The sequence below is a fragment of the Chanos chanos genome, chromosome 8 (assembly GCF_902362185.1).
Source record: "Chanos chanos chromosome 8, fChaCha1.1, whole genome shotgun sequence".
Classification (NCBI taxonomy): domain Eukaryota; kingdom Metazoa; phylum Chordata; class Actinopteri; order Gonorynchiformes; family Chanidae; genus Chanos; species Chanos chanos.
The window spans coordinates 31,329,890-31,357,757 of NC_044502.1; the positions used below are offsets into that span (position 1 = coordinate 31,329,890).

General features: G+C 38.9%; 2 protein-coding genes across 2 annotated transcripts; one reads left to right on the top strand and one right to left on the bottom strand.

The window, feature by feature from the left end:
• Window positions 1–196: 196 nt before the first annotated feature.
• Window positions 197–2,660, bottom strand: cryba1b (crystallin, beta A1b). Its single transcript, XM_030782014.1, has 5 exons — window positions 2,610–2,660; window positions 2,356–2,474; window positions 1,447–1,588; window positions 598–740; window positions 197–344 (listed from the first exon to the last, which is right to left on the bottom strand). The coding sequence occupies exons 1-5, from the start codon at window positions 2,655–2,657 to the stop codon at window positions 197–199; spliced, it is 600 nt and encodes a 199-aa protein (XP_030637874.1). The 5' UTR covers window positions 2,658–2,660.
• Window positions 2,661–8,606: 5,946 nt separating this feature from the next.
• Window positions 8,607–26,917, top strand: unc119a2 (unc-119 lipid binding chaperone a2). Its single transcript, XM_030782585.1, has 5 exons — window positions 8,607–8,901; window positions 23,977–24,090; window positions 25,910–25,997; window positions 26,414–26,586; window positions 26,805–26,917. Exons 1-5 carry the CDS (start codon window positions 8,607–8,609, stop codon window positions 26,915–26,917), a joined length of 783 nt encoding a protein of 260 aa, XP_030638445.1.
• The last annotated feature ends 951 nt before the right edge of the window (window positions 26,918–27,868 follow it).

Sequence of the window (27,868 nt, forward strand, 5' to 3'; positions counted from 1 at the left end):
TTTCTTTCCTTGAGTGATGGGTAAAAAGTGCTGTGAACATGTTACAGCAGTGTAGCACCTGATGGTCAGCCCGCAGTCTGCGTGATTAAAACTGTTCCCGCAGGGCTGGGAGCAGAAGGAGAAAGGGAAAGGAAGATGAAAAGGGTTAAGAGGAAGAGGAAGAGAAGGGAGGGAGGAAGGGCAGGAGTTGTTCCGCTCAGTGCTGAATCCTACGGATGGACTGGATCTGGAAGGTCTGAGCATGGGAACCAAACTCCCTATAATGCTTGTACTCTCCTCCGTGACAGTCGCACTCCATGATGTACTGGTGACCACGGTATCCGGGGTACTGGTAGCACACCCAGCTGGTGGAGATGAAAACCAGAGAGAGCCAATTAGGCGTGGCATCACATATAATTGATGTAATGATAGCCAATCAAATTATATCTTAAAAAGGAGCACAAAACTACTGACGAGGCCCCAGTATTATTAAATGGCCTCTTCTAATTGCCCACAATAAAGACTGATTAAAGTGGACGAGTAAAAACTATACAACAAATTCAAACATTCAGAAGTTAACAGACACACTGTAGGTGAGGTTTTGGACTGATGACTTACGCTCCACTCTGGACCTGCATGGAGCCAACCTCATTGCAGAACCAGCCCATGGCCTGCAGGGAGGGGTAGTCATCACACAGCTCCCACTGTCGGCCCATGAAGAGTTCCCTCTCGTACACCATCATACGGGAGTCCTTGTGGCACTACACAGGCAGAAAACACAGGATCGGTGAGCCCAGCCCTTTTAACAGTGCTTTTTACAGCCAATAGCTGTTCAGTATATGTAAGCTCATGAATAATTAAACATCGCAGGAAAATAATGACACAATGAGAATTGTTCTGCTTGTTCTGAATTTACGGACAGGTTTTTTCTTTTTTTTGATATGTACAAACTGAATTAATTAAATGTTACTAATGTTTTGAATCTAAGAGTTTGTTTTATCTAGACACAGAAATGTTCATCAATACCAAATGTAAGCGTTATCCTAAAACCCTGAAATCATGCTGAAATATAAGAAATAGGACTGAAACTTTTGGTCTAATAAAGTTATTTTCATTGTGGAGAAATTTGAATGATTGATGTTATGCATGACTTTATGTTCTGAGTCTTTAGTGTCCAGGTGTTCCACACTTAATTAATGAAGGGCCTTAAAATCAACTGATGAGTTGAATAAGGCTTGACAGTACCATGTGTTTAGCCATAGTAGCTCTCAGTGTATGGTCTGGTTTGAGAAAGAACTGAATTGTAACTATATGAAATGTTTGAATGAAACACAAAGTAACTGACCACTTTTTAACTGATGAATAGTTTTTGACAGGAGACCATATGAGCTCTGCCTTTTTGACAGAAGCTCATATGGGCTCTGCCTTTGATTGCTGTGTGGAGTGTTCTAGAAGGATATAACTCACAGCAGAGTAGACGGGTCTGAAGGACATCAGTCTCTCGATGCGATAAGCGTTACTGCCGCTCCATGCCTCCCAACGAGGGTAGTCTCCTTTTTCCAGAACAAACTGCTGTCCACAGAAACTAGAGTGCTCATATCCCACCCAGCTAAAGACCAACCAGGAAAAAAGAGAAATAAAGTGATTCAGAAAGCAATAGAGGAGGGAAAACATACGAAGAATGAAAAGTAAGTGGTAACATAAGAGGGGAAATACTGAAGACAGGAATTTGGTATAGCTGTTTCTACAGTTCCTATAAATGAATGTCCATAAATAAATATCTGTTTTTTGTTAAGTTACATGTACAGATCAAATTTCTTCAGTAACTCAGTGTCTCAAGGAGAATCATTTGCTCTCATATATCCATATATACACACAATTGCCAAAAATCCCATGTATTCTAGTGCAGGAAAATCAAAGGACAACAGTGCAAGCAGCTTATTTATAAGTTCCTGAAGTTCTACAACCACTCAAATATTTTATTCATCATTTTTGTTACCAAATTGTGTCTATTTATGTGTGACATTTGCTGAAACCAGCCAACCTCAGAGATATTAATTTCCCGAGACAGAACGAGTGTAAGATCTCAAATAGCTCTCAGTAATCACTGGTGACTCCACTAAATACAATGTAAATGTGGACACGAGGTGGTCTCATCCAGTGTCTCCCATTACTGCTCTTGGAGGAGTACAGCACTGTACATTTTAGATCAACTAATAATCCAGCCCTTGACTAGCATTAACAGGCAACTCAGAGTATCAAGCAACCTAAAATGTATAGAGTTGGGGGACTTGTTTATTTGTTTGCTACTTGCTTGTTTAGCTACAATAATGGTAGTGGTAGTGGGTGTAGCATGATATTTTAGTAATAACTTACGCTCCACACTCCACCTTTAGGGAACGAACAGTTTCCATGCAAAAGTCATTGATATTCTGGCAACAGGCAGTGAACTCCATGCGTCTGCCCTGGAAGTACTCCTGGTCATAAACGGTAATCTGGAAAAACATATAATTACATTAATGTCTGTTTTTGGTTTTCCAGCCAAGGGAGGAGACAGATATACTTTGGGTGCTGTGTGGTCAGTCCTTGTTAGAGCAATACACTGGGTGCCAAAGATGAAATAGGTTTACCTTCCATGGTCCCATGGGCATGGAGTCTACAGGGTTTGTCAGAGCCATAATTTCCGATATCTAAGCGCTGACTGACCTGTAGACGAGAGAGACTGATGTGTCATGGCTACTAACACAAACACACACACACACAAACACCCTTTTCATATTGGTATATCTGACTATAACTGACAACACCTTCACACATGTTTGCACTGACCAAAACAGACTCATTCATGTATTTATATTTGAAACACATATGATAGATAGACTGTGTTAATATACAGCTGATGAGATCCTCTGTAATTTTCCGTAACCTCAGATTTTGTGCCTCACAACATTGGTATGATATGGTCTGGTTAATCTCTTTAAACTTTTTTTATTTGGTTATTTTAATCAATACTATTGTATAAAATGTTAATATACCAACATTTTATTTAATTAAACATCTGGTTTAATAGATGTAAAGCCAGTATAGATGGAATTGCTGTTTTTTCATGAACTGCTTCTAAAATGTAGTTACACATTGTAACCCCATGACCCTATTCTCATTTGCTCACCCACACCGTTAATATTCATTTTGTTCTCCACTTCTCTGTTTTATGTCATCGAATCCTCAGTGCATGGCGCAAACAGCAATACTATTCAGCAATAACTGTAATAATACTTATTAAGTTATTTGCTTTTATAAGCAATTGCAATAGAATTTGAAAAAGATGTTATGTTTGAATTACATTGACTTGACTGCTAAAGGGAGAATCCAGTGCAGTTAATGATTTTTTTTGTTTGTTTGTTTGTTTTTAATTAATGAAAAAGTGCTATATATCCAAAATCAAGAAAATCAGGCAGGGAACACAACAGACTTACCCAAAAGAATGAGCTGTGTGCGTTGAGGGATTTCCACCACGCAGTCTCCTGAGCAGGCGCGTGTGGGGCTATTTATACAGGTTAGGGGAGAATGGGCCTCCCTGATTCACAGACTGGGCTGCGGTCAGCACTTTGCTTTGGGTCCTTTTATCTCTGGCCTGAGCATTAGTGCTTTCATTCTCCCATCTCACACCTCACAATGAAGGCAGCTCTTCGCAGTGATGAGGGCTTGAGGTAGAACTTCTAACCACATCACTAGACCAGAGCTGGTGCAGTGATGTTACATTTAAATCTACTGTTTTTAGTTTAATTAGATGTGTGTGTGTGTGTGTGTGTGTGTGTGTGTGTGTGTGTGTGTGTGTGTGTGTTTTATCAAGATGTTACATATCTTTACAAATTCATGATTTGAAGGCAGAACGTTAGAAGCATAAAATATCCTGGAGAACATTTTAAACCCAGGCACATCGTCTATTTTAAATATACATAATACAAGCCTTAATTTATCCTTCATGCAGTACACATTCATGAAAAATGTGTAATATTAAAAATGAAATCACTTTACAGCTAAATACCATATATCTCGCTGACCCCTGTGGTGAATTATATCCTGTGTTAATGAAAACTTTCCTCACACCAAACTGACAGGCAGACACTATCACACAATAATATGTTAATCAAAACTGTCTTTTGGTTATACATATTGCACAAGAGCTTCAAAACTAACAGAGGAAATTAGATAAATAAACAAATATTCATCAGCTCCACCTTATTATTGGAATGGACCCTTTATTTGCATACTATATGACCGTTATATTCTTTTGGTACATATGAAGTGTTTCAAATGTCCCACAATATGGGGCAAGTAGTTTACCTCGTTAGCAAATACACCATCTCTCATTTCTGAGTGTTTCATATATATGTTATATGTGTGTGTGTGTGTGTGTGTGTGTGTGTGTGTATATATATATATATATATATATATATATATATAAATGACTCATGGTCTGAATAATAAATCGAACAAAATGGTGCATACTTTTTTCACTTAATGAGAAATTTTATGAAAAGTTACCCATGCTAATACATTTATAAATTAATTAAATGGGTTTATATTGAAGGAAATACACTCTAGTATAATATTCAGCAAACTGTCAAAATGAGGGAAATGCCAATGGAAAAGGTACATCCTATTTCAGGGTCAGTGGCCCATTGCCTTTGTCCTTCATAGTTAGCAGCCTTGTGAGACATCATAAAAACTGGGCTATGTCTCAAAAGGCAGTGCAGTTTGGACACCTTGGCTAAATACTATTGCATAGTACATGGCTATGAAGCACAAGACCGATGTTTAGAAACACAAGCTTCAGCTGATCAGCAATTACCAGTTGAATATTGTTCAAAGTTAACAGTCAGCTAACATTGTTTGTAGTCAGCTTTCACACAGTAAACAGCTATTGAGATACATCAGTTAGTTAGCTAACATTAGCAAGCTAAGTAGGTTACAGAAACCTTACTAACTCAATGACAATCAGATTTGTAACTTAGTGAAATTAGTTGTTCATAACCAAATTACACCCATTATCATTAACTTTAGCCATCATCTTTCTTACTTGGAAACTTTTTAGCTTATAAAGAACTGAGGATTCATGCAAAAAAAAAAAAAAAAGCTGCATTAATCGTAAAATGCTGCCTTAGAAGGTGGCATTTTGTGGTATTTTTGTAATGGGATATGTCTTAAACTTAACATGCTGCCTTTAAATGTACCCTTAGAAGGCAGCTGCAGCTGACATAGGACACAGCTTGAGTATATTAACAAGATGCTGGGACATTACAGGTTGCCAGAACAGCGTTGTCATCCTGAAATAGGCCACTGGTATTGGGACAGAAATTCTTCACCATGGGATGAAGGTGACCACACAGAATGACTTTGTATGTATTGGCATTTACAACACACCTAGACTACACCAGGCAAGTGGCCCCTTTACCATTACTGAGCCCCCATGATTTCATTAGAGGAAATAAGTACATGGCACTACATTCACTCATCCATTTACTGGAACCAGAGAGAAGAATAATTTTCCTTCCGATGATAGTTCTACAGCCCTTTATCACGCTACCTGTGATTTTGCAGTACTACTTGCAAACACACATTTTTAAGTGTGACACAGAATGATACCTTAGTATATTGTAACCTTTCTCTATGGACTGTTATTAACTAATGTATATTATCATTAAAATAAAGCTTATTCACCGCACCAGGCTAGTATTTACGGCCAACTCATTCAGAGATCTGTGTCTGTTTTGGCATGAATTCTGAACCAATGCCCAGGCACCATAGTCGGGGAGGTTCACCCACAGTTGACCATGGCTAATGAGATGTTTCCCTTTAGACTTCCATGCCAATGTCACCTCAGCTGCACTTTTTCTGTGTAAATAATATCAAGCTGAGGAGTCTTCCTCACTGCAGCTCCTCAACAAAGAGCCCAAGGAAGTGACACTGAGATATGACCTTCTAGCCATGGTAGCTAAAATAATGGGCAGCTGAGCGTGTCCAGCAATAACTACTAACTATGATTATATAGTAAATACTAGAACTACAACACTGTGCAGTCAGTCACTATAGTCATATAGTCCCTATAGTCCAGTCATATATATAATGATTTAGTGGTAGATGCACTCTTAATGGATCATGACAGCAATTCTTGAATTAGTATAATGACTTTTATACTCAGCACCATTTGTTGCTATCACAGACAAAATCAAGATCTCAGTCAAACAAACTGAATGATAGTGGCCTGTCATTAATCTTATTATATACTTAGCACATTGACCAGGGAAAGTGGTGAATTCATCTGATCTTATCTCAACTCTTCTGTTCAGACAAAGACAGAGCAGAGAGTATGCTGTGGTCAGCACATTACTCAGCCGACAACATATCCAGAGAGAAAAGGTGTCTGTATACCACTCTGTGTGTGAAGTGTGTGTGCATGAGTGTGCGGCCATGTTTGTGCAAGTTTGTGTATATGCGAGTGAGAGTGAGAGTGTGTGTGTGTGTGTGTGTGTGTGTGTGTGTGTGTGTGTGTGTGTGTGTGTTCAAATGAACTTCTGAATGACGGTGATTGTGCAGAAATGTCAGTAAGTGTGAGTGGTGTATGTGAATGTGTGTGTGTGTGTGTGTGTGTGTGTTTGCATTTCTGCTGATGAGAGCTGGTGTCCAGGAGGAACAAAGAGACAAGCCATGTCAGCAAGCTTGTGAAATGAACAAACCATGCAACACGAACGCAGGGACACACACACACTAGTATGCACCAAGCACACACACATACACACAGACATACATTTACCATCTGACCTCCAAATCAACACAAAAGTTAGTGAACTCTTAATTGACAAAATGAAATCCAGACATCAAGAATATGTTTTACAGATGTGGAACTTGACAAGGACTGGAAAGAGGCCATTTAAAATAAAATTTAGTCTAAAATTAGTATCAATCTTTGTATGGAAAAATGGCCCTTGCTATTTGTGCTGTTTGAGTTCTTCCTTGTTTGTGTCCTGTTTGTGCCTTGTTTGCTACTGCTACATTCAAAGTGATATTTGTGCAATGTTACATGAGCTGTTTTGTGTCTTCATTCTGTTACGTATTTGTTTCAGAAAGTTTGAATGGTTTTCAGAGTCAAGAAACTAATAAGTCATTCATACATACAAAATAAGATTTGATGTATTCTGGTTGAGCTCAAAGCACAGAAGTAGCACTTGTTGCAGCCTTGACTGAATACTGTAGTTGTGCCATGTAGCTAATTCGCCACAGCAGAAGGAACGCTTGCAGTCCTCCACCAACCTAATGGTGCCCTGTAAATGTTTGCATATTCGGTCATGTGTCATTCAGCGTTAATTTTTCTTTTCTAGTATTGTGGCTCCCCCTCGTGTTCAACACAGTCATGACTATTGATTGATGGCACTTGGGGTAACCGCGGTCAATCTTGTCCTATTTGGAGTCCACCTGCTGGGCTGGTGTCATCGTCTGTTGCAGGAGAGTCTGCTGCCAAAATGAAGTCAGAGTAATTTGGAAAGATCGAAGTGAGGTGTCGGTCTTACATTGTCATATACTCATAACCCAAGGGATCTGACGATCCTACATTTATTAATCATCATCGCCTGGGCCATCAGTCTGGACTTCAATCACTTTTTTATCAGTATTTTTTTATCATAGTGACTGAATAAGAAAAGTAATTAATAAAACTGTTGTACTTCTTGGGAAGTGCTGAACTTGGTGGAACTGAACTGTACAAGAAACTAACTGCAACGTAAACGTATTGTCTGTAACTCCTCGCAAACATATTTTATGACACTTGATTATAACACGGGAGATATCATCACTAAAATAAAAGGCAAGTATTGGGAGATAGGCTTCAGTCCGTTTAAAATGCCAAACCCTAAAATATCCTTTACAAAAGACCCTGCCAAGAATGTCAACTCAACTAAAAGTAAATAATGCTTAGCCATCTTGAAATGAGTGAATGAACTCTATGCAAAATTATCCTCAAGATATGCAGTACCGCAAATCTCCACTGGGGAGGGCATCTTTCTAAACTAAGAGGCAAATCCTGTCTCCCTGGCATATACACAGTATCAGTAGGCTGTTCAACACGCTCAACCATCAACGCAGCTAAACGGGTCATACCACAGGCGTGTGAGGGGTGGACACCAACAAATCCATTACAATTATTCCGTTTTATTGGATTGTTGAGTTATCATGTTTATGACTGAAAAGACTGTTATAGTTCACTATATGTGTAATTACAATAATTGGTTGCATTCGTGCATCAATTAATCACGTTTATTAAAAAAATAAAATCATTTGCCAAGAGGGAGCAAGTCAGCGAAATGCGTTGTAGCACGGACCGTCGATGGAGATTGCGTCAATTGAACTACAGGACGACCCCTTCCAACCCCCTTGCTCGACTGTGTCAGGGAAGTAGGTTTAGCTCCTTGCTGGAAGACTGTGCATCAGTGAGAGAGGCACGGGGTTCCAGGAGACAGTGAAGTACGGGGGATTTAAATTAAACTCTAAGCGGGCGACCTACTCAGCCCTTCGGGTGAGGGAGGGTGACCGCATTGTATCTTGCTTGACTGGAGGAGGAGGGACGGATAATGAGCTATTCTTGTACCAGCACAGGCAACAGCCAGGACCCAGCGAGCTCTAAGAAGTCCGGCGGCGTTAATCCCGGTAGTCGCAACAGCAGCGCTGACACAGGCAGCAGCAACAACAGCCATAGTACCCGCAGTAGCAAAGCAAACTCAAACCTAAATTTAACAGAGGCAATGAAAGTCAAAAAGGGCTGCAATACGACAGACGTGGGGGTCCCCGTCACCACAGAGGAGGAATTGCTTGCAAACACAATAATTACCCCCGAGGATGTACTGGGATTACAGAAGATCACTGAGAGTAAGTGCGCTGCTTCCTACCACTTGACATCAACTACTCGCCTACGAGAGCACACTGTAATGCCGATTGATTTTAGCGAACCGCGCAATATTTGTTGTTGTGTGGTTAAAGATTCTGTAATCGTTGCGGTTGTGGCGATTCTTTTTTCCTTTCACCGCACTTGTCACGATGACAAATATCACAGTCTCTAACTGACTCCTTTCCGTTTACAAATTAACATCATTTAGCATATCACAACTACTTTGTTAACTACGTTTGTTTCCAAAGCGAGGAAGAGAAGCAACTGATCACTGAAATTGCCTTGAGAGCCATGTAATCGCGCCATTATTTCGGGGAGGTTATGATGGTGACACCATGTGTAGCCTTGCAAATAAATCGTCGTCGTTTTAAATATTAATGATTACAAGAGGAAATACTTGTATTTGGTGGATATAATTACAGTGGTCTTGCCTTACAGGTTATCATAAGCATCGACTTTTACACAGGACAAATGGGCTTGATTAGAACAGAAATGTCAACACTGATCAAGAGCAACGGCTCTATATTGGTTTATTGGTGTAACAGGATGAGTAAATAGTATGCTAATGAGTGTGGTAATCTCTCAGTGGGTTTACAGAGTGAATCACTGTTCTAATCAAATATCCCTATTAGAACGTACATTATCATTGCCAGTATAGGAGGCAGAACACATACCTGAGTGCATAAGCCTTTTAAAATTCATTGGTACGGACCACATACGTGGCATGGGCATGACTATTCCTTGGGATCAGCTATATTTAACCTCCTAAGAATGATTAGGTAACAGGTGTCAAATGGGTCCTTCATCACCGTAGGCCTGCATAATAGGCCAACATAATGCTTTATACAACACCCACGCACCTTCCGTCCCCTTAGTAAAACTTGAATTGCCGTACGGACTTGAAACACACACCACAGTGAGCATTATATGGCTTTGGTCTCTCTAGGTTACAATGCAAGGCTCACTGTGTCACCTTTGTAAGTGTCCTATTTCAGTTCTAGCTGCTCTTTTGCCCTGTCTTTCTCAGGGTTTACCTCCCTGTCTCTCGTCTGAGTCATTCACTGAATGTGAAGTGAAGGTTTTGCATTGGAATTTTTCTTGCCTTGTATACCTCTAATTAGCCCTGTTTTCTGAACATGATGGTATTTCCCTTTGTCAAATTTCAATGTCTCTTTGTCTTTCAGTGTATCTAGATCTTTTTTCTTTATCTCACAACTTTGTGTAGTTCCTAACCCAGAAATGTTACTGGTTTTAGCTTAACAAGAGCGTATTCAAAAGAAAAAGACATCTGAAAACAAGACTACCCTGGCTTGTTGATCAGCTCTGACGTACGATCACTGAGAAGAACTCTGAGTCATAAACATCTGATTTAAAATCAGCTGAATAGCTGTGCATCTTATGAAGGCCAACACAATAAGTAGGTCCTTCAGGAAACCAACCGACTTAATGAGATAACTGTTTGCTCTGTATGCATACAACAAGTCTGCTTCATGAAGCTTAGCTACAGTTTTGTACTTCTCTTTAGCACTGCACTACTCTTTAGTACTGTACTACCTTTCATCCAGAGCTGTTGAATAAGTTGTTTGCATTCTTTTTTCACTACATTTGGACATTAGATCAAACTCTGTTTCTGTAAACTTGCCAAGGAAAACAGCATTCTGTTAAACTGAATGCAGTGCCTCTGTCTTCTTATAGAGTAAGCTTTTTTCCTCCATTTACTTAAATCTGTGGAAACTCTGGATTGTTAGGGGGTCGTGTATGGTGCCAGAACATCAAAGAATTTAACTTTGGTGATGTAATGTGTGTAGGTTCATTTTAGTCAATTTGTTAATGATTTTCTTTTTAGGGTGCAAACATAAACATTTTGATAGGTTGTTTCTTACAAGGGAGATGAATATGAAGACCTCCTATAGTCTTTTAGTCTTCAAGACCTGGGATGCCAGGTTTTCAGAACCAAGTACACTGTCATATCCACGAAAACGGTTCTCCGTCGACAAAGCAAAAGTGTTTCAGAAGTTTATTATTTGTGTGTGTGTGTGTGTGTTTTTTTACTTTTCATAATCTTCTTACACTGATGAGAAAAAACATCTTTGAGTTTGAAGTAAAAGTGAAAGACATTTGAGTAGATCCATATATGGCATTATGTATGTGATTTTTAATGCAGGTTCCAAAAGTCAGAGTATATGCATACACTGAACTCAGTCTTTTTTTTTCTTCTCCCTTTAAAATGCATTAGCGCACTCCAGTATATTTGCATATACCATATGCCGCATTTGTTCAAGAGAGCAGTCTGTCCACAAACACACACATACACATGCTCCTACACAAACAGACACGTGGTAGTCTAAAAGGGTCAGATTAAGTAGCAAGAGAGAGTGCAGTGTTTGATAGTAACCTCACCTCTAATACTCTAAGGCCACTGGAGTAGTTAGTTTTTCAAGGTGAGCTTTTCAGTTTTTCTGCTTCCTCATTGTATTCTTAGTAATTAGTTGCTCTAAGGCTTTGTTCTGTAAATATCATTTACGGCCCCCTAACACAAATCAGCAGAGGTGTGCTGTAATCAACACATGAAAGACAAACTGGAGTAGATTTCCCAGGATGGGAATACAGATTGTTTAATCATGACTTTCCTTAAGTAGAGTGTAAAAGTACCTTGTGTTATGTGAGGGTTTATTTTTTGTTTGTTTGGGTTTTTTTTATTTTTACTTATTTATTTTGGACATTCTTTTCCCATGGGCTCAGGATATGTCTGTTCTCTGATCAAGTTAAACAGAACAAGGCTACTTCTGCTCCTTTACTTTAAAAATTACAAAAGTCTGTCACACGCATGAAGGTACAGAGAGAATGACAAAGCAGCTCCATTTTGCGGGGGGACTCCATTAAACTCCTAGCAGGTAGTATTCAGCACCCTAAAATATGTTATTTGTATTTATTTATTTATTCATTCATTTATTATGCTAATTTACAGTATTTCATCCTGATGGAGGACACAACATCTGTTTGAGAAGTCACCTTGCTGTGTCTAAACTGTGTCTTTTGCATTAGGGTGATGAGTCTGTGGTAAACCTGCACTAATCCCCAGGGCTGCTGGAGTGCTTCTCGGTGGTTATTGTTGTGTTCTGTCCAAGCTTAGTCAGGGGGCTCAAGTGTCACCTCTCCGTTAATGAGTTTCTTTGGGAGCATGAAATCTTTAACGCGTTATCGCCGCTTTTATGTTTACAACGAGACCTTCAGGAAACCATCCCCTGTTCTGTGCTTACCCTAAATCCCTAAACAAACCATCACTACATTATACAGTATTCACTGTGACGCACTCTGTACTAATGCTGAGGTACCAAAGTGTTTTGTCTGTGTAGCTTTCTTTAAAACCCTCTTGGCATATCTCGCTGTGTCTCTTTCTGCTTTTATCAATAATGTTTGATTATTAGACCAGTGCTCACTTTTTCAGGAATATTTTTTTGTGTGTGATCCTGAGTTATGGCACTATCGGAAAGATAAGGGAATCCCTCAGTGCTACTCTTGTTTTAAATCAGCAATGCTTTGTGTATTGACTTGTTAGCACAAGCCTTTACTGGAATACTTGTATCTGAATATTTGTATCGTTCATAAGTTAGAGGTGCAAATATATCTGTATTAGAATTTTAAATTCATATCAAGTCTTCGTCAACTCCTAATGTCATTCTTGTACCCTGTGAAGGCCTGCAAACAAATAAGGTATTATTTCCTATGGCGTTAGCCTGTGTTAATGTCATACAAGATTGACTTAACCACTGAGACATTTCCAGAGGATGCAGAATGCTATTTTCTGCATCGTCCAACTGATGCACTTAACATTTTCATGCATCCGTATTTTAGTCACACTGCCGTGTCTTAAAATGTTATTATCTGCCAGCATGTTTATTGTCATACATATCAAACGCTGACGCTGCCTCTATCATAAACTCATTCTCCCTCACCATGCTTCATTATCGTCTAGAACTGTTAGTCAGAAAATTCAAATGGTAACAGTTCTGATACCATACACAGCGGGTCGGCATTCTCGTACCTCCATAAACTCATTCGTTCATGGATCATGTTAGGAGTGGAATTGTGCTACATTTTGCTCAAATGAAAATCGTCGCTCAAAATATTCTGTGGTGTTAGAACAGATGATTCATAGGCTGGAGAATTCCTCAGAAGGAGTGTAAAATGATTTCTATGTAAAACATTGTCTCTTCTTTGAGAAAGGTTTTCTGTGTTTAATGGACAGCTGAAAATATTAATTGTCTGATGGTTTGTTTTTGAATCATGTTTTATCATTATGTATAATAAAACTGTGATATCAGTCGTTGGCCGCTTTGTGTCACCTTGTGATGCCAGAAGGGCAGCTTGATAGTCCTTTGTCCTATTGTTGAGAGAAAATACAATCCTTGCTTTCCCATTACTATTCAAATTTATCAGGTCCTACAGAGATGACAAAAGATTTATCTGGGCGCACATAGAGAGCAAGGCACTTAATCTTTGATCTTTATTTCCGTGTTTTTCAGAGAATAAAAAGAGGAATATCACAGGCTTTTGGGATTGGCTGGCAAGAGTATGTTCACCTAGTTGATGAAAAAGAGAACATTAGAATCTGTTCCTTTTTATTTGGCTTCTTCTGCTCCAATGTCACTGTATAACTGATTTATCTTAGCAATGTGTTGGATATACAATTAATACTGTTCACAGAAGTGCTTTGTAATCGATCATTAGCGTGCAGTAACTGTCATTGACTCAATGAACAATGTATCAATTTGCTGCATCCATAATTAATGACATGCATAAAATCAATACAAGAAAAAAGGTAATTATATTAAGGCTGTGTAGTGAGAGCATAATTTAGTTTCTCTCTGTGTCACAGAGAGGCCTGTGAGAGAGAAATGATGAGTCTCAGGTATTATGAAGGGACAGTGAAGTTGCTGTCACTCTGAACACTTAGTGAAATTGCTAACAAAGCCAGGGCTTAATGCCATCACCTTTTGGTTTGACTCGTGTTCTTAGGCTTCTTTGAGACGAAACCGGATCACTCTGCGGTTAATTTATTCTGTAGGTCCTATACACTACAGCACTGATTCTTAGAGCATAAGGGGACATTTTTAAATTTGGTTCTTATCTACCGAAGCCAGAAAGTTCTGTATGAAGATAAATCAATGTCTGCCTAATATAGTTAGGTCTCCGCCAAAGAGCCAGTTATGCTCCAAATTTGCAAGAATCTCCACCCTCCCCCCAACCCGCCCCAACTATTGCCCCTTGTGCCAACTGGTCACATAGCCCCTCAGTCTTCCTTACTCCACGTTTGTTCAGGCTGTATGCACTGATTAGATGGATTTTCTCCTATGCAAATCACTAAACCTGATTAAAGATGCTGAGCTCCAATGGGTCGATATCCCCTCCTACCACTGCTCAGTTATACTGAGCATACACTATAAAGTGCTCTTCATCGTTTTCTCTTTGAGTCATACAGTCTATACAACTGTAAAGACTATGTTCGTGACCGTTAAAGGGTTTATGCTTATCGTCATTCGATCCCCTCACTGTGCTAAACACGGGTCAAGAGACAAGCCTTCACTGAGTGGAATTTTTCAAATAGGGTTTCACTGTTAGATGACCATTAGACAATAGAGAAAAAAAAAATGTGTAGTGTTTTGTGGATCACAAGATCAGTCATGCAGGACTGACAGATATTAGGGAAAAACAGAACGATATTCAGTTAGTAACATGAGCCATATGAATTTTATGGTCTTAACCCAGTGGACTGACAACACTGCGACATATTTTTACCAACCTGAGCATATTTTTACCAAGTTGTCATTTTACACAGCAATGTGCAATAAAGACAAATTTCTTTTTAGAAAGTTATTACTAGATACACATAGCATAGCAGCTGCATGCTTCTAATCTTAGACACGTTATTTTGGTATATTACATCCGCCTTTTTTATTTATTATCAACATAGACAGTTTATGAAGTGATAATTGATAATCGTGTGATAACTGGCTTCTTTTGGAATTGCAACAGGTGAGCACATTGCAAAACACGGTGAAAATTTGCACACATCCTTTTGCCGAATATTCAAGGACTCAGTGGTATTTGACGTGTCAGAAAGAGTATGGTATCATATGTGGCTTGTGTATGTGTCTTGTGTTTAAACAGAGTTACAGCTTCTCAGTGGACAGTGGCAATTAAAATAGCTTCAGGAAGTACAGTGGAGTCAGCAGTCATAATCTTAATGTCAAGAATGACAGTTTACTCTCTTTCTCTCTCTCTCTCTCTCTCTCTCTTTCTCTCTCTCTCTCTCTTTTTCTCTCCATTCTGTGTCCTCTCTGTCTTTGATCTAATGCCTACATCTGCACCACTTAACTCCAGAGAGCTTATCTACTGAGCTTAGGGTCTAAAAACAGACAGCACTCACTCTTTTGCAACATGGTGTCCTGATCAACTGTTACGAGTTCTTCCAAGTCATCATGTGGCTGTAGTTAAATGTGTTAATTGCTGTATTTTCAGTGATTGTTAATGTTTTGCTAATATAAAGAAATAAAGAACAAAAATCTTAGTGAGCATCCTTTTTTTTAAAACAGAAGAATTTCATGTGTACAATAGACAGGGATAAACCACAGTGGCCCTTATGAAGCAGGTTAATATTTTAAAATGCTTTCTTTTGTCTCTGTCAGTTTGTGCCCTTTTGAACCCCCTTACTGAGGTGTCTTGTCATAGTCTCCTACTTGTTTTACTTCAGAAATGGTTAGGGTGTTACTAAGAAGTTGAAATCTGTTCTGGAATGTTCCAATTAATTGCTACCTTAGGGAAAGACCTACAGCAGACACAGGAAAAGCAAACCAGTTATCACCTAAAAATGGGATGAAGTGGAATTTCTTTTGTGAGTCTGACTCAGCTAATTGCATTTGGTTGTATGTCCAACTGTTTTACTGTTTTAATTTCGAGCAAACTTGAAAGAGCAATTAGGGACTGTAAGAATAGGAATTACATTAAAAAGTGTTACACTGGGACGTGCAGACCATTTTCACAGGAATATTATCGCTTTAGTTTTTGTTATTTTGAAGTATAACCATCAAATACCTAAAAAATAATGATGTGAGATTATCTAGCATAATGATACTTAACACTAACCCTTATCAAATATGCAGCTACTTAACACATTATCATATATATAGTACTGTATGTCTCCTTAGTGCTGAGAAGATCTTTTTCATATTTCAGTTTTGATATGTCTATGTGTGTTGATATGTCTTATATCTACTACTAAGATGCTCATCAGTGCTGTCATTTACTGAATCAGGCTTATACTGCCCTAAATACAACAAATTCTTACTTATGGCACTTTCAGTACAGAAGCTGTCTCTCACAATGGAATCACTGTATGACCACATTAGAAACGGATTCCGGTGGCTCCCTTTTGTCAGATATCTCCTCAACCGGCAATCCTCACAGAATGAGCAATCTGAACCTTGCTCCAAATAACTCAGCAACCTATAAGAGAATACTTTGACTGGTTTAGTATTCGCAGCGAGATGTAGGCCTTCAAATGGGATTTGGTCATTCAGTAGAGCCGTGTTTAAAACTGACACTTGGGAGGGTGGGGGGTTGTTTCCACAGTATGTACAGTAGACCAGTGACGTTGCGGCAAGATTTGAATGGTTTAGCTGGTGACTTGGGGGGAAAGACTCAGGAAGAATTAAATGTTACCTTAGTCCTTACCTTATTTAGGTATTGGTTATGTTGTCTTAAATCTTTATATTTAAAGTGTGATATAAGAAGGTATGTACAACCTGTGTTGTATGGGCTTTGTTTTGTAATCTGCATAATCTTAAATTAATTTTGTTTCTTTGTCTGCAAAAATAAAAAATTGTTCAAGAAAAGAAAATTATCCATGTTATGAAATCCATTTGGAAGTGGTACAGCTCAGTCTCTTTTTTTCCAATTCTGTTTTTTAATCTTTACAGAGTTTAATTGATATTCTTTCACTCTAAGTTATTCTTACGTAATTAATCCGCAATTGGATTACATTTGTCAACAGTAGTTATTTAGATGTAGAAGTTTAATTTGGATGTACGAAGGATGAATGGTGTTTGGACAGTAGGAAATGTACTCTGAACTCTCACCTGGGAGTTATTTTAAGGCGTCTGTACAATTTCTTATCAGTAGTCATCTTATGTCTGCTGTTTATACTGAGAGACAATTGATCAGCGTTGAAAAATATTGTATGAAAAACAGATCATGTCAAGTACACTTTCACAGCATGTTTCATTATGGAATGCAATGTACTGGGTGCCAACACGTGGACATGAACAATATTGTATACTGTTTTAGTACTAAAACAATATTGTATACTGTTTTAGTACTAAAACAATATTACACAGTTTTAGTGTTCTTATATAATGCTTTTGATCATTTTTTTGTTTTGTGATGAAATACAGTGAGTGGGGACACATTCTCATATGAGGCTGAGTGAGTTGATGCTCACTGATATTTAAGGCTATTCAGAGTGTTATGGTTGGGTTATATTTGGTTTTGGACGAATTTACCGGAATATAACAGTTTGGAAAAGAGATTATTTTTTTTCCAACTTTATTATCCGGGATGCCCTGAAGCCAACTCTGTCTGCAGAGCCCTGTAAATCCCGGGGACAGACACATACATACTATTCTCTGCATGACTTCCCAGCCTGGGGCACATGGATTAGGATTACATAGCACCCTTACTTAACACGGTGCCACACACACACCCCCGTGCACAGGACTCTGTCAGACTCTTCAATGTAGTTTAAAAAAAAAAAGGAAAGTACACTACAGTTAGTGGTTGAAAATAAACACTGAAGCAGGTGAAACTGCAAAGTTTGGCCTGAAAACTTTCACTGAAGAACTTTATCTTTGGCACTTCTGTCAACACACTGTCAGGAGAATGGAAAATTCTAGCACTACATATTGGTGCTGCTGCTTTTGCAGTGGCTTAGCATTAAACATAGTTATGGCCGTTGTCTGCTTTGATTTTATCAGCACTATTTAGTCAAAGAACAGCTTTACTTGATATGTATGAAATCCCAAACATAACATAAATTTTTTTCCCTGTTTGCACCAGCACTGACTTAATCCTGTTGTACACGTATTTTGGGTGGGCTGTCTGAACTGAGAAGTTAATGAGGTCCCAGTGATCCCGTGAGGCTTACAGGACCAGAGAGGTTAATATTGGCATCATAATATGGCACAATGAATTGCCGTGTGAAGCGGTTGTATGAGTGCCAGGTCTGTTTTTCACAGAACATCTTATTTTTATCTTGGCACCTAATGCTAGGTTCTATGTGGAATGTGAGGGGGCGTTTTTCTTTTTTCTTTTTTAACAATCGAAATGGCCCCCAGCTGCATTATGGATACCCCTTACCAACTCATCTTCTCTGAAAATGTCATCTCTCCATAGGAAATGTGTGGTTAAAAACAAAAGTCAGAAAACATTTTCTCAAAAAAATATTTTAGATAAAATGCCAGTTTGTCTTAAGAAATGCTCTCAGTAAAGTGAGATTTAAAAGTATATATATTTTTGAAAATCTCCTTTTTTACTCTTCTTTAATGTCCTGAAATACATAACTCAAATGTCAGATTCAGTGACTATATGGTGAATATTTGCTGGGAGGTTGCAGGACAGTCAGTATCTTGTAATGTAGGTGTGTGAACTTTGCATCTGGTCCATTTCACAAGTCAACCAGCAAAGTTTTCAGATTTGTTAATATAATCCTGTCATTGCATTGGTCCACTATTGTCTCCATCACAATTATCTAGTTATAGATTTGGTCATTCAGGCGGTTGACTTGTTTCCATTTTTAATGTTAATATTCAATTGTCTGTATGACTGCTAGGGCTGTGTAAGCAAGGCAAGAATCTGGCAATACGATATGTATCATGATACAGGGGTTACAATTCAGTATATTGAGATATAGTGCGATACTGTAAGAAAGGCGATATATTGCGTTTTTTTTTTTTTATCTGATTCTAGGAACACTGTCATAGTATAAAGAACACACAGTGCATAAACTCTGAGTACATTCCTTTTTTATGCAATCAGAACACGGGGATCTGTCACAGTCCCTGTAACATCCAACATCATAGCACCAAGTTTGCAAACGGTATGACTCTTGACTATCTTCTTAGTGCCTTCTTTATTGTGGAAGCCAAAATGAGCCTACACTTCAGCTCTGTATGCCACGGGAGCCAGTCTAACTCTTTTGGATTCAGCCATCGGTGCTGACGTTACTAGTCTGCTAGGTTTGCTAATGCTAGCATTAGCGGCGTGCCCTTATGCCACTTCCTGTCTCAGTTTACGTTGTTACGTTTGTAAGTGCCAGATCTTTCGCGGCAGCACACGTAATTACGTAAACAGAAACACAACTTATTCCTGCCCGATTTGTACCACGCATGTGTGAACATTTTACGGCGTTGAACACTTGACGGCAGACAACGAGTTCCGTTCTGTACACGCAAGTAATTACGTAATCGGAAACAGCTTATTCCTGCCCGATTTGTACCACGCATGTGTGAACTTTTTAATGAGCTGCGTCCAAAATCACAGGCTGTGTCCGAAATGGCATACTAGCGTACTGCATACTAGCCTAGTATACACTCCGTACTGCACACTACTCCACACGCTAGTATACATTATGGTACACAATTATGAGAACTTTCGTGTAGTGTACTACACGTTTGCTATCGGTTGGGCTATCTGTTCTGTTAAAATCGAACAACACACAACTACCACAAATACGTATCAAAAGTAGCCCTATAAGAAAGTGTATGAAGACTTATCACACCAAAATATGCAACTGATACATTTATATTCGGAACTGCAGCTGATGTTGAAGTTGAAGCTGGTTCTGTCGCTGTCCGCCATGTTTTTAAAATTTTTTGACAGTTGGAAATCACCACGTTGCTTCATGGGATGCAGTACCCGACAAAGTGAGCTCCGGGTGTATACTGCAAATTTTCGCCAGAGTAGTACATCATCCGGGTAACTGTCGTGTACTGCAAAATTTTTATTTTTCACGTACTGCATACTACTTACTACTTTTACGTCAAAATTAGTATGCGAGTAGTACGTGGTATGCCATTTCGGACACAGCCACATACTACATACTGCACACTAATGTTGCATTGAAGTACGTACTGGAGCAGTACGCACTAAAGGATTGTAGACAGAAAGCACGCTAGAATTTGGACGCACTAATGAGATAATCAAATTGCGCCACATTTTTGCACGTGAGCATTATAATCGCGGTTTAATGACGATTACCTGTAAACAGACACAGCTGTACATTTAAAAACCCGACTGCTCCAACATGTTACTTACGGAAATTTTCCTCTCTTTTATTTATACTAAGACTTCTAACATTTAAATAACGGTTACAGAACGTTTGAAAGATTCCTGACAACTATTTATGTACACATAGACAAACATTTTTAGTAATTTTAACACAGCTTCTTAAGATCTGTACAGTGGTTTTCACTTACACTTACACCGCGTCAGAAACGCCCCCTTTTTCCATGTGGCCTTATGGGATTGAAAAGTGTCCAGCGCTTGCATACTTAGTTTTTCCAACAGAAGTAGTATGTCGTCCAGGTACTATTCACATACTACTCTATGCTTACTGTGTATTTGGACGTACTACTAATGGTGGCACACTGTTTTGACGTACTATTTAGTACGTTAGTATGCGGTTTTGGAAGTAGCAATGGTGTTGAAACTGAGCACTTGATGGCCGACAGAGAGCTTACGTAACTGGAAACAACTAGCAGTTCAAGATAGTTAATGCTTGTTTTAGCACAGATATTTTTTGGAAACGTTTCTATATCTATGTGTTATAGAGTGTGCAAGTGACACTCGTCATTTTGTATTGCGGATTAGCAGTTCTGCAAGTTCCGGTGTGTTAAAAAAATCCCATATGAGTAATGGGATTTCGGAAAATCAGCAACATTACGCACGTGTTAGTTGAATAACTGGTTGTCCCGCATTCGATTCTGTTCAATAAAATGCATATGTATGTTGTCTCTGCATAGACTTTAGACCCATTATATCTCTAAAATATGTCTGTTGCTATCCCTCTGCTAAAAGCGAAAATTAACAAGACTACAAGGCAAAACACTTAGCTAATGCGTCACCAGTTTCCACAAAGTGAGCAGAAGCTAACCATAGCTAGCTGTACCGCTTGGGGATCACAAGAACCTCACAAGAACCACACAGTTAACTAAATCAAACACATCGACTACCTAAGGATTTGATAGCGGCAAACAGTTGTATAGAATAAATCAGAGGTTTTAGTTGTATTTTCATACATTATCAAAAACAAATGTGATCATACACCAACACAGTGCTTAAAAGATTTATTGACACACAAAGTTATTGTTTATTAGATTAGAGTACATTAGCCTCAACGTAATTGTGCAGAGTACAAGTACACAGCCACACTTAACCAGTGTCCAGCCAAAAGGGAGTGTGAGGTAGAGTCAGTGTTAAAAAAAAAAGTCAAAGCGTTTAGTGTCATATGCACAGTTAAAACAGCTACGTAAAAAATCACACATGCATAAAATGGATATGGCAGTGTCGTAAAAGAGATTAAATTCCACACATGCACTGACTTTAGTGCATGTGCAGACCGGATCAGGCAGCCGGGATGGATCGGGCACTTACAACATTGGAGTCTGAGAATTTCTAAACAGGAGAGAACTTCCACTCTCAGAACTTCCTGTTTCATGGGGGGCGCTCGCGAGACAGTCCAGAATGAATGGGGGCCTATGAAGGTGTACCTCCGAAAATACAACTTTCATGGGCTAAAAAAAAAAGAATTCTTGCAATTTCCATTATATTTTAGACATAAGGGGTCGAGACAATAGATATAGATCCATTTTTAGATTTGTTTACGATTTTTCAATTGTAGTAAAATACCTCTCTGTAATTATTTGTGACGTCACGCACCACAAGCCACTTTATTGCATTTGCCATTTTGGTACTTTACCACCATGACTAGTTAGCATACCTTTACATTAACCTCTACATTTTGCTGTCAAACACGGAGATCTCCTGGTCTTCCTTTAGATTTTCATTCGACTTAATTTCAAAAACTTCCAAAGACTCCGGGTGCCATCAAGGGAGGATGTCCTGTCGCAATCAGTCGTAAATCCAATCAATCAGCATATGTTAGCAGAATGCTAGCATTTTTTGGGCAAAATCGCCTTCGGTGTAAGAAAAACAAAAGGGCATTAGTATTTTGTCATTTCAATTCTGATGTATAATTGATACTATTTATTCAGAAACTAAAATAAAATTTGGGCTTTTTTGTCTAGAAGCAGGTGTAAATAATTATTTTAGTCGTTTAGCTCCATTCAGTCCCATTCATTGAGTACTCTCTTGCTAGCACCCTCTAGGTGAATTACAGCCAATTTTGGTATAATGGCATTAGTAGGAAGTGGACAGGCTCTATGTAGATAGGCTCTGGTGGGAGTTAAAAAGTCAAATGGCTGAAGATAGATTACAACACTGCTATCTAGTGAACAGGAGTTTAAACACAACAAAAATGAACCACTGTCTGCCACGAATCTTTGCATGTAAACTATAAATTAAAAATTGATACAGTGATTTTGAGAATCAGTACAGTATCACAAAACATAACATTGTGATACTCAAGTGTATCGATATTTTCATACACCCCTAATAATTGCAGTGAGGTCCTGCCATGAAATATCATGAGTAGAGCTGAAGAAAGTTTTCTACTACTCTGTGGTTCTGTAATTCAAATTCTGTCATTTCAGCCACATCATCATAAAGGCAAAAGCTATCAGTGTTATATTTTTATCATAAACACACCATTGGTGAAATTTTTCAACCTGAAATCTCAAAGTGATCAGCTTGCCCGTGGTCCCTGGAGGAGATGCAGTTACATCAGTGTAGTCCTGGCAATGGGACAACTTCTCTAAATCCCCTGGTCGCCTTCCTCTCAAACCCTGCAGTTATGAGATGCTGTAAGCTGCTTAGGGACTAATCTATAGTGCAGTGATAGAATGAAGCACCAGGGGGTGCAAGAGCAGCACTTGCCTGAAGAAGTGCCCCAACTGAGTTTTGTAAAAAACCTCTCCCAACCTACACACAGGGCCACGAGCAGGGCTACTCTGATGAAAAACAAAAGGAAACTGGTTTTAGAAAAAAAAAAGAAGAATTAGCATGTGACACACATTCCTTAAATAAGTAGAATCATTTGCAAAATGAGTAGATGTATCACATGTCAGGAAATGTTATTTCAGAAGTCTTATATATGGACTCTCAAATGCATACCATTACTCAGTTCTTTAAATATTTTAATTTTAGCCTGAATGAGAGAAGTAGTCATGGAAGATTTCCATGAATATGTTTGTGTACGGAACAGACGGAGCTGAGTAGATTTTGAGTTGCATGTATTTCACTTGGGGCTTATGATCATGGAACATATCCTGTTGTTTTACAGCTGACATAATGGAATAAGAATGTGGACAATGAAAGATTCCATGAATTTTACAGTGTTCAGTAGCATTCATTAGGGCCCCATGGCTTCAGTGATAGAACAGAAACTTAAGTCAACCACCCTGTTTTCAATGAGAACTCCAAGAGTAAATCCATGTGCAGTTCAACTCAGTGGTTGGCAAGATCACTGTAGAGTCTACCTAAGGGTCTGTGGAGGCACTCACCCATGTAACGTGCCATGTAAACGTTAATTGGCAGTGTCACATCTTGTGGTGGCAGGAAGGGATTAGCGATGTATAAATAGGTTGGTGTGAGTATGTGAAAGCATTGAGTGAGTGGTTCAGGTATGTTCTTCACACCTGAGATTTATTTTGAGGTGTTGCTTAGGTATAACAGGAAAATTCACACAGTCTTGTGTAAAGTTATCAGCCTTTTTTTTTTATTATTATTTTGTTATTGCTTCTTCAATTAATGTATATGTAGATGTGTTATTTATGGCAATCTTTTATTTATCACGGACGCACTTTTTTTTTTTTTTTTTTCAGACTACTTGTGCAGCCCAGATGACAACGTGTACAACATTGACTTCACAAGGTTTAAAATCAGAGATATGGAGACAGGAACAGTGCTGTTTGAGATCACCAAGCCTCCATCCACTGGTGAGTGTGACAGAGAATGACTCATATCCTACAGCTGACACCATCCTGAGAGTTTTTTTACATAAAAAAACAAAAACAAAAACTGATTTCTGCATGAAGGGAAAGGTTCACTAATTCTTTCCACTGACTGTCTTAGCTGAGCTTTATGATAGCTTCCCCAGCTAGATCATGTGGGAGCACATTAGACCACCATTTGAGCAAACCCTTTATGTCATTACATATTGCACTGAGAGATAAAACAACAGCGTCATAGATTACACAGTGGTTGTCAAAACCGTCTGTCCATCTTCACCCTACTGAACTTTTTTCAGATTATGATACAGCATGGAATCATAATGTATAGAAGTAGCTTCTTTTAATCAACACAAAACACTCCATAATGAACTGAAAACACTATTCCATAGTTCTTCCGGAATCAAATCACTGCATAATTACTCAGTCGATATTTAGAAGAGGCACTTTTGACAGATACTACAGTTATGGGTCTTTTTTGTAAGTCTCCACCAGCTTTGCACATCTGGACACTTCACTTTTTACCCATTTATCTTTGCAAAATTGCTCAAGCTCCCTCAAGATTTATGGGAACTTTTCAGTGAACAGTCATATTCAAGCCCTGCTACAGATTCTTGAGGGCTGGGCTTTCTTTTTGCCAAGAGCATTGCCTTTATTTATCTTCTAGCAAATTCAGTGTTACTTTAGCTGGATGTTTTGGGTCATTTTCCAGCTGGAGGATATCTTCTTCCAGATGTCTAGCAGACCACAGCAGGTTTTCCCTCAGGATCTCTTTCTGCCTGGCTGCATCCACTTGCCTTCTATCGTCACAAATCTCCCAGGCCACCACCATTCTTCAGGCTAGAGCTGATGTTTTCAGAGTGATGTGTGGTATTGTGTCTCAGCTGAATGTACCATTTGGTATTTGGGTCAAAAAGGCCAATTTTGGCTTTATCAGATCACTTGGTCTCAGAGTCTCCTACTTGCCTTGCATCTGTAGTTCTTTTCAACAGTAGAATATTGTTTTCACTTTAACAATGCGGGATGTTTCATGTTGATCGATTGTAAAGTAATCAGTATTCTCAATTATATCCCAATTTAGCTACCTCATATACTCTCCTTGTGTTCAGCAGTAAGGGTTATAATCTTAGTAGGATGGAAATGTGTTCTCACATCACACCTTTCAGACCCCTGTCTGTGTCAAGGTAAAAACACAATGTTTAAACGATTAAAAATTGGTGCACCTTTTCTTAAATATCAGTCCCATTTTAAACTCACATGCACCCATGCGTCTACACTCACTGGCGACTTTAATAGAAACACCTACCTTGCAGGTACACCTTGTTGGTGTACAGTTAGAGACTATGGACCTTCTCTTACCATCCACAATTTGCATTAGCCATCATGTAGCCCTTCATCAATGTTCAGTTTCTGACCACAGGACCACTGTTGACTGGATATTTTGGGTGGTAGACCACTCTAAACTCAACTGTGATACTGGCATGGGTAACAACTCCAGTAACAGAGCTGTGTCTGGTGTGCTCATCAGTAAAGAGCAGTACTGTGGTCTGAAACTGACCACTGATGCATGAGGTACGGGCTGGCTGACAAATTATGCATGGGAACAGATGAGCTACAGTCTGTAATTATACATCTATGTTTTGTACCCATATGGTAGGTATACCTCATAAGTGGTTCATAAGCGCTGGGCGAAAGTAAGTGTTTCTAGTAGAGTGAACAGTGAGTGTATATTCCCTGAGCATAATTTCAGTATTGATCTTAGCTCCATTTCTGTTTTGATTTGTTTTTTTCACAGATAAAGGCGGAGAAAAGAGAGAAGTAGATCCCAATGCTGGCAGATTTGTTCGTTACCAGTTCACCCCAGCTTTCCTACGGTTACGTCAAGTCGGAGCCACGTAAGTCAAAGACAGCAATGATGGGCGTGATAAGGTAGAGTAAGATAGAGCCCCTAGTCAGTGAGAGTTCTGATAGTAGAGAATAAGGACGAATTCGGATCAGCATTGGTTCTGAAAGTAAGGAATGAGGAAAACCAAGATCGGTAAGCATTCTGATAATGGAGAATAAGACAGAATTCAGATTAATGGGAGTTCTGATCATGAAAATTGCAGCAAAAAAATGTAACAAAGACAGAGTGAAAAGTGGAGCAAATAGGGTTTTTTGGGGTTTTTTTTTACTGTACTCTGAGAGAAATGCCTGACTGACAGTATGTAGGATTCTTGATGTCAAACTGGATTCATCAAGCCTTTCTATATTTTTGGCCTCGTGTCTTACTCATCGTGTAATACTTCTTTCTCCATCTGTCTCTCTTAAGGGTTGAGTTCACAGTGGGTGACATTCCCATCAATAACTTCCGTATGATCGAGAGGCACTATTTCCGCGATAAGCTCCTGAAAAGCTTTGATTTTGAGTTTGGCTTCTGCATTCCCAGCAGCAAGAACACCTGCGAGCACATTTACGAGTTCCCACCTCTGTCTGAGGATATCAGTGAGTATCACACATGCACAACTTCTCACAGTGAGACAATAATGAGAGCTAGATGACAGCTTTCAGGATCCACAGTGCAATTTAATTGTGTTAAATTGCTAGATTCATTTGTTATTATTACTGAATTAAAGCAAAAAGTCCAGAGTGAATTCTTTAGTTGTTCATTTATAAGTAATAAGTTAGAATTAACGATATTGGCAATATTTACTTTGTTTCAGTGCGTGAGATGATCCTACATCCCTATGAGACGCAGTCCGACAGTTTCTACTTTGTGGACAACAAGCTGGTGATGCACAACAAAGCAGACTACTCCTATAGTGGGGGCCCATAGGACACAAGGGGAGTGACAAGCAGGCAGTTTAGTATGACGGACAGACCTGAGGACCACTTGATTTTTGTGTCCACAACCCATGTTCCTTCTTTAATCTATTACAGTGCAAAATTCCAGTTTATGTGAGTGGTTTCATCTCAGTGACTATTCACACACGCACGCACACACAAAACATTAATCAAATATCATCCTGCCCAGCTCCGCCATTCGATCACAATACACCAGCAAGTGTGGATGTTTAAAAAGGAAAACCCTTTGAGTGGTTAGCTTAAATCGGAAGACTCATCAAATTCCACTCGAATCAAATGGGTGACATATTGCACTGTCTGTGGTTCTTGGGTTAGGTCTAGCTCTGTGAGATTGACTGTTTCACTGTGTATGTTTGTGTGGTGGGGTGAATGAGTAAGTGAATGAGTGAGTGAGTAAATAAGTAATTGAGAGGGAAATTTGCGTGTATGGGGGTCTACAGTGACTGATTAAGGAAAGGCAGAGTAAATGAGCATATATTTAGACATAACAGATATCAGATATGCCAGTTATGTGAGTTCTCTGTCATATGTTGTACTTCAACAGTAAATTTTGCAAAAAGAAAAAATTACATTATAACATTGCTGGACATGACGAAAGAATTGAAATATTTGTGTGGTGTCCAGCATTAGTTGTATTTTTATATGTTTGAATAACTTGTCTTTTGACACATCAATGTTTTGTGTGGAAGCAGAAAAAAAAAGTCAGACAGACAAACGTGAAGCACAAGAACTGAGAATAAAAATATATGCAGTTGTAATGTTACGCAGAACCAATCAGTCATTCTTGTCCCGTTGTCAAAAGAGTCCAGGAAAATATCCTGCTTTCATATAAAAGAACACTTCCCAAAACAGCTTTCCCGCAAAAATTTCCTTTTCAGTGTCCTGACAGCATTTTGCATTGATCATCAATTGAGCGAACGCG

Excerpts from the sequence above, each read along its gene's own strand:
- cryba1b (XM_030782014.1), bottom strand. The coding sequence starts at position 2,657 with ATGGCTCTGACAAACCCTGTAGACTCCATGCCCATGGGACCATGGAAG. Across the intron at positions 1,589-2,355 it reads CTAAAGGTGGAGTGTGGAGC|CTGGGTGGGATATGAGCACT; the intron begins GTAAGTTATTAC and ends GTTGGTCTTTAG. Across the intron at positions 741-1,446 it reads TCAGACCCGTCTACTCTGCT|TGCCACAAGGACTCCCGTAT; the intron begins GTGAGTTATATC and ends CTGCCTGTGTAG.
- unc119a2 (XM_030782585.1), top strand. The coding sequence starts at position 8,607 with ATGAGCTATTCTTGTACCAGCACAGGCAACAGCCAGGACCCAGCGAGC. Across the intron at positions 24,091-25,909 it reads CACCAAGCCTCCATCCACTG|AAAAGAGAGAAGTAGATCCC; the intron begins GTGAGTGTGACA and ends ATAAAGGCGGAG. Across the intron at positions 25,998-26,413 it reads TTACGTCAAGTCGGAGCCAC|GGTTGAGTTCACAGTGGGTG; the intron begins GTAAGTCAAAGA and ends GTCTCTCTTAAG.